This window comes from Lytechinus pictus, unplaced genomic scaffold (genome assembly GCF_037042905.1).
Source record: "Lytechinus pictus isolate F3 Inbred unplaced genomic scaffold, Lp3.0 scaffold_30, whole genome shotgun sequence".
In the NCBI taxonomy this organism is placed as follows: Eukaryota; Metazoa; Echinodermata; class Echinoidea; order Temnopleuroida; family Toxopneustidae; genus Lytechinus; species Lytechinus pictus.
The window spans coordinates 139,975-159,120 of NW_026974150.1; the positions used below are offsets into that span (position 1 = coordinate 139,975).

The 19,146-nt window shown below is 35.8% G+C and overlaps 1 protein-coding gene and 1 long non-coding RNA gene across 2 annotated transcripts; both read right to left on the reverse strand.

Annotated features, from left to right (window-relative positions):
- Positions 1–1,086: 1,086 nt before the first annotated feature.
- Positions 1,087–5,555, reverse strand: LOC135158099 (uncharacterized). The gene is made up of 4 exons (XR_010296885.1): positions 5,446–5,555; positions 3,604–3,770; positions 2,718–2,830; positions 1,087–1,782 (listed from the first exon to the last, which is right to left on the reverse strand). It is a non-coding gene; the product is annotated as an uncharacterized LOC135158099 (long non-coding RNA).
- Positions 5,556–15,956: 10,401 nt separating this feature from the next.
- LOC135158096 (uncharacterized) lies at positions 15,957–18,647 on the reverse strand. The gene is made up of 3 exons (XM_064115383.1): positions 18,606–18,647; positions 16,883–16,998; positions 15,957–16,378 (listed from the first exon to the last, which is right to left on the reverse strand). The coding sequence occupies exons 2-3, from the start codon at positions 16,967–16,969 to the stop codon at positions 16,052–16,054; spliced, it is 414 nt and encodes a 137-aa protein (XP_063971453.1). The 5' UTR covers positions 16,970–16,998; positions 18,606–18,647; the 3' UTR covers positions 15,957–16,051.
- Positions 18,648–19,146: the final 499 nt, after the last annotated feature.

Consider the following 19,146-nt stretch of genomic DNA (forward strand, 5'->3'; position numbering starts at 1 on the left):
GCTCCTAAAGAACTTGTTATGTGCCCCTTTCACCTGAGAAGGACCCGTTTTATGGTCACCATGACGATTGCCCTTTGAAACAAGAAAACAATATTCTCATTTCGATAATATACTTATGAAGGAAATCCTTTGTGCATTAAGTTTAATAATTCATGGGTGGGGTATATAAGCAGTTTCGTACAGATGGAGGGGGGCTTGAATGACTCTTGCCCCCCCAAAAAAAAAACTTCTTAAAAATTTCATGTAATACAGCATTTTCCCTATGCCCCCCCCCCCCATTTTCAACTTCACTCCGCCGCTCCTATTTGTATGTTTATAGCTTCTCCTTTTGCAACCAGTTTTAATGAAAATCAACAAGAAATTTCATACGTCATGAATTTGGGGTTGTGATAATAATTTTTTTGTGTGTGAAAAATTGGACTTGGAAAAAAAAAACCTTTTCCATCTTCATCAAGTGGTTCCTAAGTCAGACTCTTCAATGTTGAATTGTTGGATTTCTTGAATGAAAACATCTGTTACACCAGTCCTGCAGATTGAAAAAAATAGAGAAAGAAAATCAATGAATTTAAATTAAAATTGTCCTGATTTATGAAACTTAAATGTTTTAAGAAAAGTGAGACTATACATATATATGTTTCTTCAACACATAACAGGAAATCTTACTTCTACTAATTATAAACTTGTACTTCTATAAAGCATATCACTTAAACCAGGGGGGCGTTTCATCAAACAATTAGTCGGTGGTTTTCTCCGACTAAATGTGATTTTCACCGACTAATTTCATTTTCACCGACAATTTTGCCATCACCGACTAAATTCCATTTCATGAAAATTTGTCGGTGATTTTCTCCGACAAATTATTGGAAACCACCGACTAATTTTGTCGGTGGCCTTCACCTACCGACAAAACTTATTTTCACCGACTAATCAGCCTTTTGAGGGCCTTTGCAGCTAAAATCGATCAATTTCAGTTGATTTTGAATGTAACATTTTAATAAATTGCTTATTTTTCATTTCATTGAGAAAATTCAAAGAAAATGTATTTATTTTTAGTCAATGACAAATAAAAAGTAGACATTTCAAGAATAATATTTTCATCTTTAAAACTATATTATATCAATCAATACATAGGAAACATCTTCAAATGTACACATTTTTTCAAACATAATTTTCTTTAACCCAAATAAATCATTGTGCATTTTTTAATCAATAATGTCTGATAATGTCTGAAAAATGCGACCTCATTGACTTTTGTACAAGTTTTTTCAATGTTCATTAGTGTTGTTGGTGTTGCTGCTGCTGTTGTCATCGTGATTGCTGGAATTGCTGTTTGTTTTTGCTGCTCTTGGTGTTGTGGGTGTGGTTGTTGCATCTCCTGGTGCAATTAGTTATTTTTGCTACTGATGTTGCTCAAGGTGGTGCCTGTGTGGTTGCTGTTGTCATCGCTGCTACTGCTGCTGTTTACGAGTGTGGCTGTTGCATCTCCTGAGGCATCTATTGATGTTGTCGCTTGTGTTGTTGCTTGTATGATTGCTTGTTAGAATCCTTGCTGTTTGCTTTGTTTCTACTGTCGTTGTTGCTACTGCTGTTGATGTTTACCACTGTGGTTGTTGCATCTCTTGATGAAGTTATTTATGTTGCGCTCGATGTTCCCTGCATGATTGTTGGAGCTCCTGCTGCTGTTGATGTTGTCGGTGTGGTTGTTGCATCTCTTACTGCAGTTGTAGTTTCAGCTGCTGATGCTGTTGTTGCTCCTGCTGCTGTCCATGTTCATGGAAGTAACTGAAATGGATTTAATTTATAGAGCATGTGATATTTTATTAATAAAGATATCAATTTCCATCATTATTGATATCAGTCATTTATTCTTAATTTAATTATCATTGTTAAAACATTTTTTTATTTCTAATGTTTGAAATAAGAATTTTAAGTTCTAAATGGTTAAAATATTGTCACCAAAGCCTTATTAAACAATGAAAACAAAAAAGTTAATAACAAAGAAATGCATAAGAAAATGATTAAAATTTCCTCTTTTTTTATACACAATTGATTTTAATGACTTGGGTTTTTCTCATTGGTTTACCAAAGAAAGGGAGTCAAAATCCAAAATTATCACATTTGGTCTTTATTTCTTGAGCCAAATGCTGATTTCATGCAAGAGTCATGTTATCATATTAAATTTAAAAAAAAACAACATCAGGAACAGCAGCATGATTTCTGAAGCGAGTGCACAATCAACAGGCAAGATCCTGAGGCACCCCCCCCTACCAAGATCATTTGAATTAATGAGGTTTCATGACTGCTTTTGTAGGCATTACATTTATACAGGCCTACAAGAGATATAATTTTTTTTTTTTTTTTTTTTTTTTGGGGGGGGTAATCTTCCAGTGTTACTCCCATACAAAGCAGATGGTGATGGGGCGGGGGGGGGGGGTCTAATAGGAATGCAGAACAATGGAACATTCATTTACTACTTTGGCAATAGAAAGCAAGTCACACCATCTAGCATTGATTGATATTGGTTGTTTTACAACTGTCCAATAAATATCACCATTAATCAATTAAGCATCTAAGCACTTATAGATGTCATTGTTTTCAAATATTTGAGTAGAACAAATAAAGAAGAGAGCAGTACCAGTAATTTAATATTTTTTTTAATGTGACTTTACTTTCTTCGCCAAAGTGAGGCAGTCATAATTAAGAGTGTTTTAACTTACAAGTGACATCACATTTCCTGCCTTCTTGTCTGGCTCTCCTAAACCTTCAACCATTTATACTTGTGTAACTTTGTATCTCATGTCTGTCTGAAAAGTTTGGTTGAAGCCTCCACCTGAAGGAAAAATAGTATTGAAATAACTAATTAAAATATTTGCCATAATCTGGTATTTCTTCTCACATGTATATGTACATGTCTAAAAACAGGAAATAAAACATCTTTTGATTACCAGGTTTCATATAGAAGGGGGTAAATAAAGGGTTCAAGTTTTTATTATGTTAATAAAAAATACAAACAATAGTAAAAATGACATATGCTCTGGCTGAGAAACTTAAAAAGTGAAATTATTCCTCACAATGTAGCTTGTATGTACATACACATGAGCAAGTAGTGCTAAATGGATTGAGGGGTGAGAGCAGGGGCTCCGGAAACCGGCGGGGGGGGGGGGGGGGTGCATGTTAGCTGCAGGGTCAGCGGAACGGTTTTTACAGTGAACGGGCTGACCATGCAAAAAATCGTAACCAGATGGTCATTTCATATTTTTCAGCCCCCGTACTGTTTTCCAAAACCATGTACAAAAATGTAAAATTGACCATCTGCTTATGATTTTTTGCATTGGTCAGCCCCCCCCCCCCTTTCGGCTCAGCCCCCTCACTTTCAAAACCGTTCTGCTGACCCTGCAGCTAACATGCAAAATATATTGAATCTATTATGTCTTTCATGCTTATGTAATGTTTGCATTTCAAACTGACTTTAAATAGAAAATCCGGTCACAGTCCGATTTCATTGTCATTGATGTGGGTTTTTATGATTTTACATTCTGCAACCAAAACAATATCCTTCATTATTTTTTAACCATTATCGCATTTTACTAGTCTACATGTTACCTGTGGTTGCATTTCAATCTCAGTATTTCTTCACCCATTGCCAAATCTTCTGTCACTTGTTCATCAAATTGGCCGCTGGCACATTCCTTGCTGTAGTAGACCAGTCAGAGCCTTGCTTTCTAGTTCCAGATCCGTCTTCTTCTGCATACTGTTCAAATGTCCATAGTCTGAAATTAAAATATTAATAATATCACATTGTTATACATGTAGCAAAGAAAATATGTAGATTTACAGTGATCATTGAAAAATACTGCACTTTCAATGAATATTGTTGACATTTCATAAAGGGGAATGATCGAATATACCAATCATTTTTCTTCTTTTATTATCCTGAAATTTATAGAATTTACCAACAATCGGTCAACAATTTATCCTTGTTAATTCATATAATTTTCACTTGATTATAAACAAGACGGTAATTAACACATTAACCATACAAAATAGTAAAACAGCTTTTTCAATAATTTTTTTTTTTAATTAAAAAATAAAAATAAGTTTTTTTCTAACTCAATAGCGCTTGGATACCTTGCCGGTTAAAAGCCACAATCAAATTAATAAAAAATATGAATAGGCTCCTAATTCATAACTGCAGCAAATTGCATCCCCATCAAACCATCAAACTGTCAACTATTTCTGGACTGTGACCTTTGTTCAATGGAACTTTAATATGAGATTCAAGGCAGAAAAATACTTGGGATTGATGAGATCCATTCCATATTCTCCTATATGTTTTTCTAATGAAGAGACCTTTAACCTTTACATGCTATTTAAGGTTAGGTATGACTAGACTCTAACTTTATGTGGTACGACAGTATTTTTCAAAAAATAGATTAAGAGACATTATCAACAATAATTTAATTTATTTACCCCAATAACACCGATGCTATTGCAGATTCATGCTAAATAGTAATTTGTCTAAAAAATTGACTTAGAAAAATAAAAGCCAAACAAACTTCATAATCGCACACAAATGAAGAGCATTATTTCGTCTCCCCCAAATTGGACGATCAATATTTTTTTTTAAAGGGAGCTATGAAATGGCTCATTTCACTTGGGTGCGCAAAGTCAAAGATAATTTAAGATAGATCTAGGCCTATAAGCTATACCAGTACGGCCACGGGCCGGTTGCACTATTTAAAACTTAGATCTAATAATTTTTTTATATCTAGATTTTAATTTTTATTGGGTGTGAACGCACCTCTGCCACAATCGCATCACCCCCCCCCCGCCCGAATCCTCGACAGCTGTCGAGAGCCTTCACTTCATTCGACTTGTGACTTGCTAAGGCTAAGCCTACATTAATAGTTGAGAACATCCACTTTACAAATTTACCACTCACACTATTACCATGTGATTTAGCTCCTGTTCAATTCCAATTTCTGTAACACAGAATTAGGATGGCCCCATTGGATATGTGTACATTTACAATTGCACACGCTGGTTTGCCTGGTGATCAAGCCAATCTCCGACTACACCGAGCAACAAAATTATTACAAAACCAAAGGAAATGAAAAAATATGATTTGCAACATAGAATGACATAAAGGTAGAAAAATATAAAGAATTCTCTTTGCAAAATTTATAACATTGCAGCCATGTGCGGATCATAAAAACGTGACAGCCGTGAGCCGTGTCGTTAGTTTGGACCTGAGATAGTTCTACAGACACAGAAACACGGGTATGGGACTAGACTGGATTTTGTACTGTCAAGTTCACCGATCGTATCGACAGGGGTCCTGCCAGAAGATCCTCTTTTCTTGTAATTCATTTGATAATCACGCACAACGAATAATTCAATCACCTTACATACAATATGAACGACATTTTGAAGGGTTTTACTTACGGTAAAATCCTCATTCACCTCTACGAGGACCTTCGCTTCTTCTCATTTCTTCGTTTCATTTCGAATCGTCGTGGCGAAAACATCAATCAATTTTACATCTTTTTCACGACTTTGGGAGTGGGCGTGGCCTAATTAGTCAGCAAACCTCGTTCAAGACGATTTGTAAAATAAAAATTATCTGACAATAGTCAGAGGAGCTCCGAGAGTTTGATGAAACGAATTTTTGTCAGCGCTGACTAAATTGTCAGCGCTGACAATTTTAGTCAGCGCTGACAGTTGTCGGACGAAAATATTGATGAAACACCCCCCTGTTCTATGCAGTTTACATACCACTCTCCATTATAACGACATGTACTGTATGAAAAAATGCCAGAGATTTCTCATAAATATGAATATATGAATCAACATATGTAAATTATATAAATAGTCAAAATTAAAGTTGATATGTTTTGTTGCACAGAAATATGATTAAAAACGACACTAACTATAATTTAAAAACAAAATTGAAATGGGTTTTTCAAAGGCAGGTCTATTTGTTGCCAAAAAAATGTGAACAACCTCCATTATTAAAAATATTCACTAATTAACTCACTCATATAACTGCTGTAGGTTGTATTTTTCTTTGTGGTCTAGTCGCTGTTCTATTAGGCCTACTTCACCGATTATTTATTATCCTCAATCACCTCCATGGAAATTGTAAAACTGCATCATCCTATTGGACAAAATGTAAAATAACAAGATTTTTAAAAATCGTAAATCTACAAATATGAAATATGAATATCACACTAAAGAATGCATAAAATGAATTTTGTAAAATATGAAAAATAAATATTGCTTTGTTTATAAACAAATAGGAAATAAAAAGGCCATTTAATTACTAGTAGATCAAGGACATGACCTTATTTTATAAATTTGCCCAAGGTACATAACTTTTGGCATTGGTTCTATTTTAGACTCGAGAGCCTTAGGCTGTATATTTAAGAAGTGTATATTCATTACAGATCCTACCTCTTTGTGGCTCAGATTATTTTTATTTAATGTAAACATGGTTAACATTCAATGCATGTAATGTATCTGTAATTTTGTATGGGTTAGTTTAAGTTTAATACCTGGATGAGAATCTACAAAATGATGCATGCACTTATATGATCATCATCTTGAACCATATAGGTAGACCTCTACTGTTTTTTCTTGTTCTTCAAACTCAACCTGTTTGTGAAAGAAGAGAGAGAACAATAATAAGAAGTGATCTTTTTCATGGCCGTATGTATAGGGGGAGGGGTTTGGGTAAGAGCTGAAATGTGAAAACCTTCATCAAAAAGAGAATTACTTGACATCCTTCAATTTTACGTTAGAAAATGCACAAAACGGCCCTAGGTAATATTGGTCACTTCTGGCCCTCGCTTTCTGCATTTTAGGTTTCTCTAAATTTTTTCACATGTCTGCCCCCCCCCCCCAAAAAAAAAAAAAAAAAAAACTGGATCTTTTTATTTCCAAATCTCATTTCATTAGATTTTAACATAATTTCATAATCTCATGCACTAGGTCTAGATCTATTTGTAAGAAAGTATAGATCTAGTCCAACGAGACTCAGTGCTGTGCGACAGCATTCATGTATCTAAATTAGGTCTAGATCTAGACTAACAATGGACTCTCGATCTATCTAGACCTAGTAGAAAGTAAAGCTTCGGTTCTAAACCCTATATCGGTTTAGAAATTATTTGATGTCTGACTTTGACTTCTATTCCTGGCTAAGACTTCACTGCCATTATTGACCGAGAGTAGATCTAGATCTAGTCCGACTCCTTGGTCCACTGACAGTCATACTCGTACATGTAAATACTAAATGGAGTCGTTTAGGCCCAGACCTAGATCTAGGCCTAAATTACAGACCTAGATCATAAGCCCTGGGGGTAAGTATCGAGGGTTGGGAAAGTATAAGTTAGACTAGATTTTAATTAGGTAGGCCTAGCTCTTGATACTTGATAGCATCGATGAATAATTAAAAGTAAAGTACAGTCCCGGCCGCAGGAAACGTCACGCCCGAGCACGCAAACACCCTAGGGGGCTTTTGCGTCTAACCGAGGGTATTCAAGGGGAGCAGACGAGGGCGTTTTCCCGGGCCCGCAGTTTCCTGCGTGCTATATAATATTGGCCGTGCCCGCACTTATCCTCGGGTGCCCTAGGGTACGTACATTGCATTATGTTTACATGTGCATGTACTTTGGTTATCTAGTGATAGACCATTATGTTTTTAAACTAGCGTGATCGGAATCTATTGTAGATTATTATTTTTTTGTAGATGTTATTTTTTTTCTTTTCTTTTTTTTAATTCTGTTTTCCCTTATTCCCTCTTTCCCTTTCTTCCTTCATGTTTTATTCTGTCTTTGTTTCTTTCAAATAATGAAGGAATTCTTTTTATTTCTTTCTCTTTTCCTCCATTTTTCTTACTGTTCTCTTTTCTCTCCTTATGTTTTTTCTTTCACACATTCATTCATCTTCCCTTCCTTTATTTTAATTCTTTCTTTCTTTATTCATTACAAGTAATGACGGAAACCGTTCTCTCTTTTATTCAAACTTTTTTCCTTTTAATTTTTCCTTATTTTTTTCTTTCGTCTCAATTCATTTCTTGTTTCCTCATTATTTTCTCTTTTCTTTCTTCCGCTCACCCTCCCTTCCCCTTTCTTAATTATATTTTGTTAGCAAGTCTAACATTGTGTAGCCTTTTTGTTGATTTTTTTGCCTGGCTCGGTCGATCCGATGGTACATAGTGCTTTGTCGATTGTCCCGTATTTAATTTCGTGAAATCTGGTCACCCTGGCTGGAACATCGATTTTATTGAATCTAATCAATCAATCTAATTTGATGTATTAGGTAAACTTTTTTTCCTTACGCCTTACGTGGGAGGCATACGTGTATCATACAAACTTGTTTTTTAAAAATAGGACACAATTGTGAGTTAATGTCATGGAGATCAATTCTCTATCTTTTGGGATATTTTTTCCATACGCACGCATTCCTCTCCCTTCAGCGTAAACAATACACCTAATCACATCTCCTTATTGTGAACAGTGTAAGAACTAGAAAACATTTGAAACATTCTTCCCTGAGTTTAACGGGGTGCACAGGGTGGAATCCGGAAAGAAGAAAGAAAGGGATATCAACAAAAAAATAATTAAAATAGATACAAGGCATTAATAAGCAGATTTTTTTGTAAATCAAAATTGACAAGTTATTAACAGAGTGAATGTTAACAAACATTAATGACAAACTTGAAATAAAACAGAATTATGAATATCAAGGGCATTTGCGAATTCTCATTATGTTAAAACAAACGTGCGGTCAATATTGGGATCGTCAATTCGTTGACATGGTTGATACAACCCTAATAAAGGGAATGAAAGGTGAAAACGAATACTAGTATGACCAAGATCATACAAAGTAGACGTGCAAAAAGCAAACACCAGCAAAACTGGTTGTGCTCATCGATTTTTTATTTGGTTCTTTTGTTGTTGTCAACAGACTGGTAGAGTCTTGCTCCCCGCCCACACATTTGATCTCCTTTGATCACATCCGCTTCACAATTTATGACAGGATGTTCATAGAAATGAGGAGGGGGATTAATTTGTTGATACGCTAACAACAATAAATGAGGATGTTCTTTTCATTTCGGTTCAAATCGGGTCTCTAAAACCCTCACCCTATAAAAAATATAAATTTACCTAAATGCAATAGATGTAACAGATTTATCTTTTTGCTAAAACATCTGATTACATTACCTGCTCTCTATTGCGGTTTTTAAGTTACATTGGTAGATATTCGAATTGGGAAGAGATGAAAGTGGTGGAAATAATAAAGGAGAAGAAGGAAGAGGAGGATGAGAAAAATGAAGAGGGGTTGCAGCTTCATAGTGAGAACAACCACATATATTTCGCGCAATTTTATATAAAATTATAGATGGGATTAAAACGAATATTAATATCCCTGATACACCTACATGATGATAATAACACGAATAATTGACGTCGAAGTAAAGATTAAACTATCATATTTACGAACTGCGGTTTTATATTGTTAGATTTGTCGGACATCAATTAAAGTTATAAACATTGTTTATTAATTTTATTTCAGTAAAGCAAGATTTTCCTTCGAAATATATTTTGTTATATGAATTGGAAATGATAAAACCAAGTCACAACTTGGTATAATACAGAATTCAGTGTTATATGGTAGCTAAAAATAATAATACATGACATTTGCAAAGCGCACTTTCCATCTTGATTGGATGCTCAATGCGCTCCAGAGCAAAGCAGCAAAAGCTATTTACATAATGTAACTATTAAAAAAAAAATTATAGCACATTTAGCTTCAATGTTTAAACACATACCCAAGTAAAAGTATGTTTTCGAAAGCTACTATGACGTAGTGTGTGGAATGGGTACTTAACGAGTTAATTATCACTTGCCGACAAAGCAAGAATGGAGCTATACAAACCATTCTTTTGTTAAGAGTTTTGGTGGGTGCTCACGCAAACGCTAACTATCAAATCTAACAATTCTTTTCGGGGAACAACGGAATTAGTCAAGCCAAGTTAAAGAATGAAAGCCCCGTCCCGGTTCATCTCTATATAGTCGAAAATCCTTTTAATCATCACGTGTGAGCATTACTGAGTAAAACAAGTTTCATAACTAAGTACCGCAGAACTATATGGTATCCATATTACCATGAAACAATAAGCCCCCTCTATTTTCTCTTTCTCCCCTTTCCCCTTCTTTTCTTCGCTCCCTTCTGCTTCTCTCACTTTTTTCTATTTTCCTTCTCATTTTCCCTCCATCCCTTCCTATTTGCCTTTTTCTTTAATTTTTCTTTCTTGAATGAGCGGATGTTAATTCGGGACAAGTTTTTAATTGATGCAACGAGAGCAGGAAATTGTGAGCAAGGTGAGAGAAAATAATTACAAGATTGAACGCAAGAATGTTTAATACTTGTCATCAGCGTAAAAATGGGCAGATGCGAGTTACTAACGTATTTTCTGATATGAAAAACTGGACAATTTTATTATGTCTCCTTCCTTTCATTTAATATCCCCCTCCTTATCATTCTCTCTTTCTCATTCTGTCCTTCCTTTTCTTCCTTTGACTCTTCTCCCCTTAGATTTTCAATCTATTTTCCTTTTCCCTATTTTCTTTCTGTCTCACCTTGCATTTTGTTATCCCCTCTGTTTTCTTCTCGATTTTCACCTTTTCCTTATTTCTTTTCTTTACCCCCTCTCCCTCTTTCTCCTCTTCGCCCCCCCCCTATTTTCTCTTTCTCCCCTTTCCCCTTCTCTCACTTTTTTGTATTTCTCTTATCTCTTTCCTTATCGTCTTCAATCCATCCCTTCATATTCGCCTTTTCTTTCATTTTTGGTTTTTTCTTCTTCTCCCTTTTATATGCATCTCGTAGATCCGCGCCTGAAAGGCATGTCAGGGTATATAAAAAGGATGACCATGCAGGGAAACAATAGAGTAAATAGTTATAGGACGATCGACCTCCGGAATGTAGGGTCAACATCGACAAATACCTGCTCCTTTGTCAGAAACTCATTTACAATCACGACTAACCATGTGAGTGAATGAAATAACGGACACCACGGAAAGAATATTAATATATCGGAAAGGACCCTCTATGCTGGTCCCAGTGTGTAATCGAACACAATAAGTAATTCGGTGAAAAAGCCTAAAATCCCAGTTATCAACCCAAAACTTTGTAATTTTCATAACAGATTTTATCCACGATAAATATTCGAAAACTTATGCTTGATATGAGATAAAAATCACATGCAGTCTTGAATGTGTCAAATCAGTCCTCTTCTTTCGACCAAGAATGCACGGCCGAACATCCTACAGAAACACCCTAGGATAGACGCGGGGTAGTCCCCTAGGGCACTCATGTCCTAGGGGAGCGGACGCGGGCGTCTTCCCTCGTCCGCTCCCCTCAAATGTCCGCTACGGGCTACCGCGTTCGCCCTAGGGGGCACTGTGACGTTTCCCGCGGCCGGCACTGTAGCCTAGGCCTAGATCTAAGTATAAAGTAAGTAGGGCCTAGGATTAAGAAGATCTAGGTCATAGATCTATTGATAATAAGACAAACATGCAGAGCAGCATGTTATTTCTAAGACCGAGTCTATATATTTATGAATAACAATAAGAGTTAAAATGGGTGGGGGCTAAATGCAGAAGCCTGAAGTTATGCAAAATAAATTTGATAATGATATCTGAAACAAAGTGAGGACTGAACAATGACAGGCGTATCTTCATCCACACTCCGCTTTACTGTTTATTCCTGACTGAGTCTCGATCTACTGAAGATAGATGCAGATCTCCCTCTAGATCTAACGTTACAGTGTACAAAAAGAAGCCTCATTCTTCTTGTTTTAATCAATCGTGGGTTGGTCCTTGTTGGAGGTGAACCAAACCAGCCCGATTATCTCTCGATTCCCAGCCGGCTAGGAGCCCGTACAAAATACACTGCAAGCAACATACAGGCTGCACTGGGCGACGATGACAATCTAACTTCAATTTCAAAGACCAAATTCTGCTTTCCTTTAACAGAAGAATGATAGCAAACTCTCTAATTTGTTAAAGAAATAACCTAAGATCACAAAATACAGTGTGAAATGCGTAAATAGTCCACTGAATTCATGTGGTTATATCAATTTATGCGTACTCACCGGAGTGTTCGTAGGTCCATTTTGTGTGTGGAAAGAAAAGTTTCAGAATGAATAAATTAGATGACGTAATGAGGTCAAATGAATAATTATTTCTGTAACACGATACCACTAGTATCGATGACAAAGAATCGGGGAAATCGCGTATTAATGACGCTCTTAGCCAATGAAAAGGCCGGATTATGAATATCTTCATGCTCATGAATGTCAATGAGGGCTTATTTTTGTCTTCAAATGATCGCGGTAGGCGGAGCCTAATCTCATTTGTTTTGTGCTGAACGCGCACGCAGCTTTCGGTCTAGTAATATTATAAGGTCTTTGCTTATGACTGCCTTGCGATTCATCTCCCCTCACCCAGTCGCAAGCCAGTCGGCGACCGGTCGGGTCGTAAGGTGTGCGGTGGCCATTATGACTGGATCGCAAGCTTAATCCAAATTCCAGCCAATCGGACAGCAGAGTTGCACGACGCGTATGTGATAAACAACGCGCATACGCAGTAGTAAACGCATTCTCTTTGTTGTTATGCCAAAAAGCAAAAAGCGCATGCGTGAGTCGCAAATCGGGTCGTAAGGTGTGCGGTGGCCTTTCACACCTAATCTGTTATCTGCATATATCAGCAGTGTGACCATATATTTGACATTTAAAACACCTGGGCCCCGTTGCATAAAACTTTTGCCGGAGTTTTTTACGGCAAAAAATCAGGAAACTACGGCAAAAAAAAATTTGCCGGAGTTTTCCATTGCATAAAACTTTGCCGGAGTTTTTTACGGCAAAACTTAAAAAAAACTCCGGCAAATCAAGCGGGTTTTTGACGTAGCTCCTGTACCAATGGCAAAGTCCTAAAAACTCCGGCAAAACTATTTCAAGGCAGCTGCTCAGGATCTGTCCCAAGTACCATATACAGTATTCACCTGTCTACGGCTTCAAGAATAATTAGAAGGGTGACATAAGCCTTGTATAGGCTACGCAATAAGGTAATTACAGAAAATTTCATTTAATTTAGCAAAAATAGGGCCTAGGAAGATCTAGATTTTAAGTGAAGTGGGGGTAATAATAGTTGGTGGTTTAATTTTTTTAAATTTATCAACCCTGTGACAGCTCAATAGTAAAAATCTTCTAAGATAGAATCTAGTTCTAGTTTAAGTAAATCTATATGATTATAGTGTTTTTGAAAAGTTATGCTGTGAATAGAGCGATGCAGTTGGACTAAACCCTTTAAATTACTCAAAACATAAGGCTTTAAAGTTGAACTTGAATTTAGGCAGTCTGCTCTTTTTCTTTGCTACCGTCACCGTGACCTTTATCGCCAAAGCCTCCGGCCGGCTGGCGAGTTGGCCGCTGGTTCAACCTCTATGCGATATGCGACGATGTGTTGTTAGAGTACCTCCTAAGCCGCCTCTATTTTGGCTGTTTTTTACCATTTAACCATCTTTGTAAATCCAAATATGTACAAGTTCTATAAGACATGCCAATAAATACTACCCTAAATCAACTGAAATACTCAGAGGTATGAGCTTACTTTATTTTAACGATTGAACAGACTTGTACTGCAAGTTCAATTTTACGAGGAAAACTTGAATAGCAGTCGATACGGCCTAGTCCCACACTTGCAAAAATAAGTTGGAACTTCAAAGTAAGGTTAGGACGCGCCAATTGGACATCTTAATTTCTCACCTTTGCCAGTCTCATTTTTCTTTAACAGGTCATAAAAACTGGGTGATGATTGAGAAGGAGGGGCATGCCGGAGGAGGTCTATCTTTCACTCAAAACAGACCTAACTTATATTTTTCTTCCCCGTCGCTCGGCTTGCTCCAGTCCAAGACGGACGACGATCGAGCACGTAAACAAAAGGAAAAATGAAATATCCGACTGATATATTTATCAAAACTTACACTATATGTACAGTGACCCGAAATTTGTGTGGATTCCTTTTTAATTTCACACTTGTGTCTACATGTATGTGATAGAAGGCTGGGAACAAAATGTAATAAAGTAAGAAAAACTAGCCATCATCGAAAGTTCCTGAACGGGGACAACTAGAGATGTTTTATTTTTTCTTTGTGGTTGCTTTATAAAACCAAGGAATGAAACTCAATTAATGATAACCTCCATGATGGGACGAAACTGTTCCCGAACATCTAACATACAATGAGAGAGAGAGAAAGAGAGATAGCAAGAGGGGGGTTATTCTGGAAGAAGGGGGGGGGGGGGGGGTAAACAGCCTAGGTCTACACATTGTATTTACATTGGATGAAAATATGTATATCCAAATTATTTGACAAGGAACAAATAATTAAATTCATCAATTCAATCACACCACCCCCTCCTCAATGCCATGATTCAAAACATTATAATATTGTTAGAAAAAGTGGAGGAAAACATTTTGTATCACATTTGTCCATAATATTTCAAAAAGGTTCTTTTTTGTTGTTGTTGCTTTCTTGGCAATGTTAAAAATATTTCCAAAATATCAAAATTAGCAATTTCATAAAACATAGATCCATAGTGTTGAAGGTGTGGCAATTATATGGGGGGGGGGGGGCGAACAAGACTTGATGTTTTTCTTGGTAATATTTTATGTAACAATCAAAAATATTTTCCTTTATGGGCCAAGAGGGATGGTGCAATTGTAGTTTTATAGTCGGAGGCCAACCTAAAGATTAAATCTTTTTTTTTTCTGTCAATTAAAATAACAGTCACACAAATCAGACATCTCTTTCTTAATAATTCTCCTTTCTTTCTTTTTCTTCCTCTTCTCTCTCCCTTTCTCCTTTTTAAACAATTTAATTCTGAATTATATATTTAAAATAATTTAATTTGCAATTGAGAATGGGGAACACTCATCACTTATTAAGAACAGTTTTCTTCTCTCAATTAAATTACGGTCACGCAACTCAGACGTCTCTTTCTTAATACTTTCTTTCTTTTTCTATCTCTTCTATCGCAATTTATCCTCTTTTAAACAATTCATTTCTCATTGAATTATATATTTAAAATAATTTTATTCGCAATCACTTATTGAGAACAGTCAGAGTGACAGTCAAAAGAACTCGTTATGAACCATTATAATACTTTGAATTTATTTTATCAAGTCATATTTTAATTTCAATGCTAACAGTATCCCATACCCTTATATGCGCATTGAAAGATGTGATTGAATGTTGACAAGGTCCCTTTTCTTTTAAATCAACATAACATTACCATTGGAAAACGTTTTGCAGATGGCGAATTGCAAGGCATCCTGTTGGGTAATGCAGGATATAGATTGGAACTATGGCTAATGACACCAGTGTGAGATCCACAAACAATGCTGACAGATCATATAACAGACTTGCAATATGAACATGTATAAATAAACTTTAAAACTGTTCTTGCACAGGGATTCCCATCAAAATTTCAGAACCTAAATTTTTATGTTGCATTGCAAGGCATTTGTTCAAATTCTACCGCAGTATTGAATGAATAACATTATCTTCTATCTACTGAGATGAGAATAAAGTTCAAGTTTAACTTTCTCAATCCTGAAGAATGTAGTCTTTGTCATTTTTTTGTTAAAAATTATGAGGCAATGACATCAACAACTTATGCCTAGGTCACATTCGCCAGCCGGTGGCATTATGGCGAGTCGAAATCAACCATTTTACTCATCCTTGTACCAGCTTCACGTAGGTGGTTCGTATAGTAATACATAAAACGACTGATTTCGACTCGCCGTAAGGCCACCAAATGTGACCAAGGTATAACTCATTTTCATATTACTTGCTAAAATATATGCTTTTGGAAATTTCTAAAGTTCAAGGTGATTTACTTCATATTCTAAAAACAATATTCAACAGGTTTCCAGTTAAAAAAAAATGCAGAGGAAGTTGCATTGTTCAATGTTACTACAGATTTCCATTAACAAACTGCTGCAAACAATTGTGGATAATTACAAAAATCAACATGGATGATTTTAAATGTTTGCAGCATAGCTTGCTGCATTCTGAGCGTCTCCTGCTGAACTTGCTGCAGATCCATGCTCCTGGTAATTGGTGTGCTGGTCATAACAGCTAGAGCACCTTCTCTTCTCTTATGCTGGGTGTCATCTTGGCGTCCTACACAATCAACTAGACCCCATCTACCCTGGATGGCAATGGTGCCCCAGATTAGCTTGAGGCTCCGCCTCAACCTCCTTTTCCTCCTCTGGCTTTCCCATGTCCAGAAGCAGGCTGCCTTATTTGAAAGCTGCACATCAAGAAAAGAATTTTTGACTTAACTTTAATTACATCTTCAACCATTCCGCATTGATTTTTTTAAAATTGACTTACTATGATTCAACATTTTTATTTCATTTTGGAAATCTTAAATCATTTACCAACTCTGAACGAAAATCCCTCAATCTGGCAATAGTAGTTGAAGCTACTTACTATTCCTTGCTTAAATTTTCATGAGGAAAGAAAAACTATCCCCTTTAAAATTCAGATTTAATTAATTCAAAATGAATGATAGGAATTCTATGGGTTATGGATAATTATTCTAGGTTTTAAAAAATCTGAATTTTTCATCGTAAACCAGTTTGCCTATTTCTATAGGGAGAACCATCTTGTACAAATTTCAATCGAAATTATGCTCATTTTTTTCGAGAAAATGAATGAAAGAATATAGCAAAATTAATACAATGATCCTTAGGTATATATATTTTCAACTTTGTTATGCATTTGTGTGATAAATCTTTTATGTAAAACTAACCAGTTGCTCAGATGCCCCAGTCTCTGTCTCCTGGCCATGGACCCAATGCTTGGCCTTGTCCCTCATGGCTGCCAGCACAATCTCCATATTTGGCTTCACTTTACCAAACTGTCCACCTAAAGATTTAACAAAGTGCAGTAATGCCACAATTATATATGTTCTCAATGCAAACAGGGATCACATCAGAAGGATCTTAAAAAACTATGAAGGGTGATTTTGACTTGCCTCACCCCAGGCGCAGATCCAGGAATTTCCAAAAGGAGGGGCACTTTTGTCCAGAAAATGATGACAACCAAAAAAAAAGGTCATCACTTGCATATATACATGTAAACGGTACTTTCAACAATTTTTTGGGGGGTGTACCCCCCCCCCAGATCTGCGCCTACCTCCCCCCCCCACAAACACAGGGGATCTAGGCCAAAGAAGAATCTGTCAATAACAAATTTTGAAGTCACTACACACAGAACTGTTCAGTTATGAAGTTTTCCACAAATGCAACAATTTAATTACTGTATGACTGAAATAGACAAAGAAGAATACTTGTTTTTTAATTAGTATTTAGCCGTGACACCAATCCATCCTTAACCCGTTAAAGGACAAGTCCACCCCGACAAAAAGTTGATTTGAATAAAAAGAGAAAAATCCAATAATCATAACACTGAAAATTTTATCAAAATCGGATGTAAAATAAGAAAGTTATGACATTTTAAAGTTTCGCTTAATTTCACACAACAGTTATATGCACATCCTGGCCAGTATGCAAATGAGGGGACTGATGACATCACGCACTCACTATTTCTTTTGTATTTCATTATCTGAAATATGAAATATTCTGATTTTCTCACCCATGTCATTTGAAATCGAGCTTTATTTCTCCCTGAACTTGTGGAATTAACATTGTTTAACATTATGTATTTCAGTCAAGTTTTACATTATTGTCAATTCTGTATAAATTGAAATATGGTATAATTCAAACAATAAAAAACAAAAGAAATAGTGAGTGATGGACATCATAGACTCTCGCATTTGCATATCACTGAGTTGTGCGTATAACTGTTTTGAGAAAAATATGCGAAACTTTAAAATGTCATAACTTTCTTATTTTACATCCGATTTTGATGAAGTTTTCAGTGTTGTGCTTGTTAGATTTTTCTCTATTTATTCAAATCAACATTTTTCTGGGGTGGACTTGACCTTTAAGGATCATGGGGGTACATTTGTAAGTTTCGAAATTTATGCATCCGCCATTGCGACATCAAAAGATAAAAATATTAAACACACAAATTTGCCAACGATCTCTGGTGAATTTTTACATTTGACCTAACATGATCATTGTCACTCCCAAATATATATTTACCAAGTTGAAGTTGAACAATCAAAGGGTACTTTATTTATCACAGGAACGATGTATATTCAGGTGAACAAGGCATGCCACCTTTGACCATGATACCCTCAAAATAATTAAAGTATAATCAATCCTACATGCATTCTTGGACAAAGTTTGTAATCAAACAGTTCTTTAATTTAAGAAAGACAGGATGGCCAGACAACCCCGAAACCTGTCCTCGGACCCACCTCCGGTGGGTGGATGTAAACAAATTCTAGATATTTTGGATTAGTTGCATGACAATTACAACAAAATAAAATTTAAGAGATAGTGATCTTTAATTCTTCTTGATGCATATAAAATATATTCTTAACTCTTATAAATAAAAATACATACCAGTCTTTGTCTGATTCCTAGCATAATCATTCACTCTTTTGTTAGATCATTCCAAGACCACCTCAGGTTGGAGGCAGTCCAACCTGGGCAGCCAATAGCATCTCCACACAGGCTCTCTGTCTGGTTTCTGCAAACCTTTATTTAAAATGCAAACACAAACAAATCATAAAATAGGTATATGCTATATATTAATTGAAAAGACACTCTGCACTTTATGTCAAGAATGTCTAAATTTATTTGACAAAAAATCTCATTTCATGGCATATAATTAATATTATTTATCTACTTTGTAAGTTATCAAAATTTAAAATTGCAATCTATTAATGTAACTAGAGTTCAAATCAGGAATTTATAAGAAAGATGTGTTGTACTCTTTCAGTTTTATTCCATGAAAATCTAAATCAAAACTTGTAATCGTAAGAAAATAAGATTTCATCATTTCCAATGGACATATCAAAGAAAAAAAAATCAAAATCAATAATAATTTTCAAAGAATTGCAAGAGGTAATTAAATGAACTTAACTATTATTGATTCAGGTCT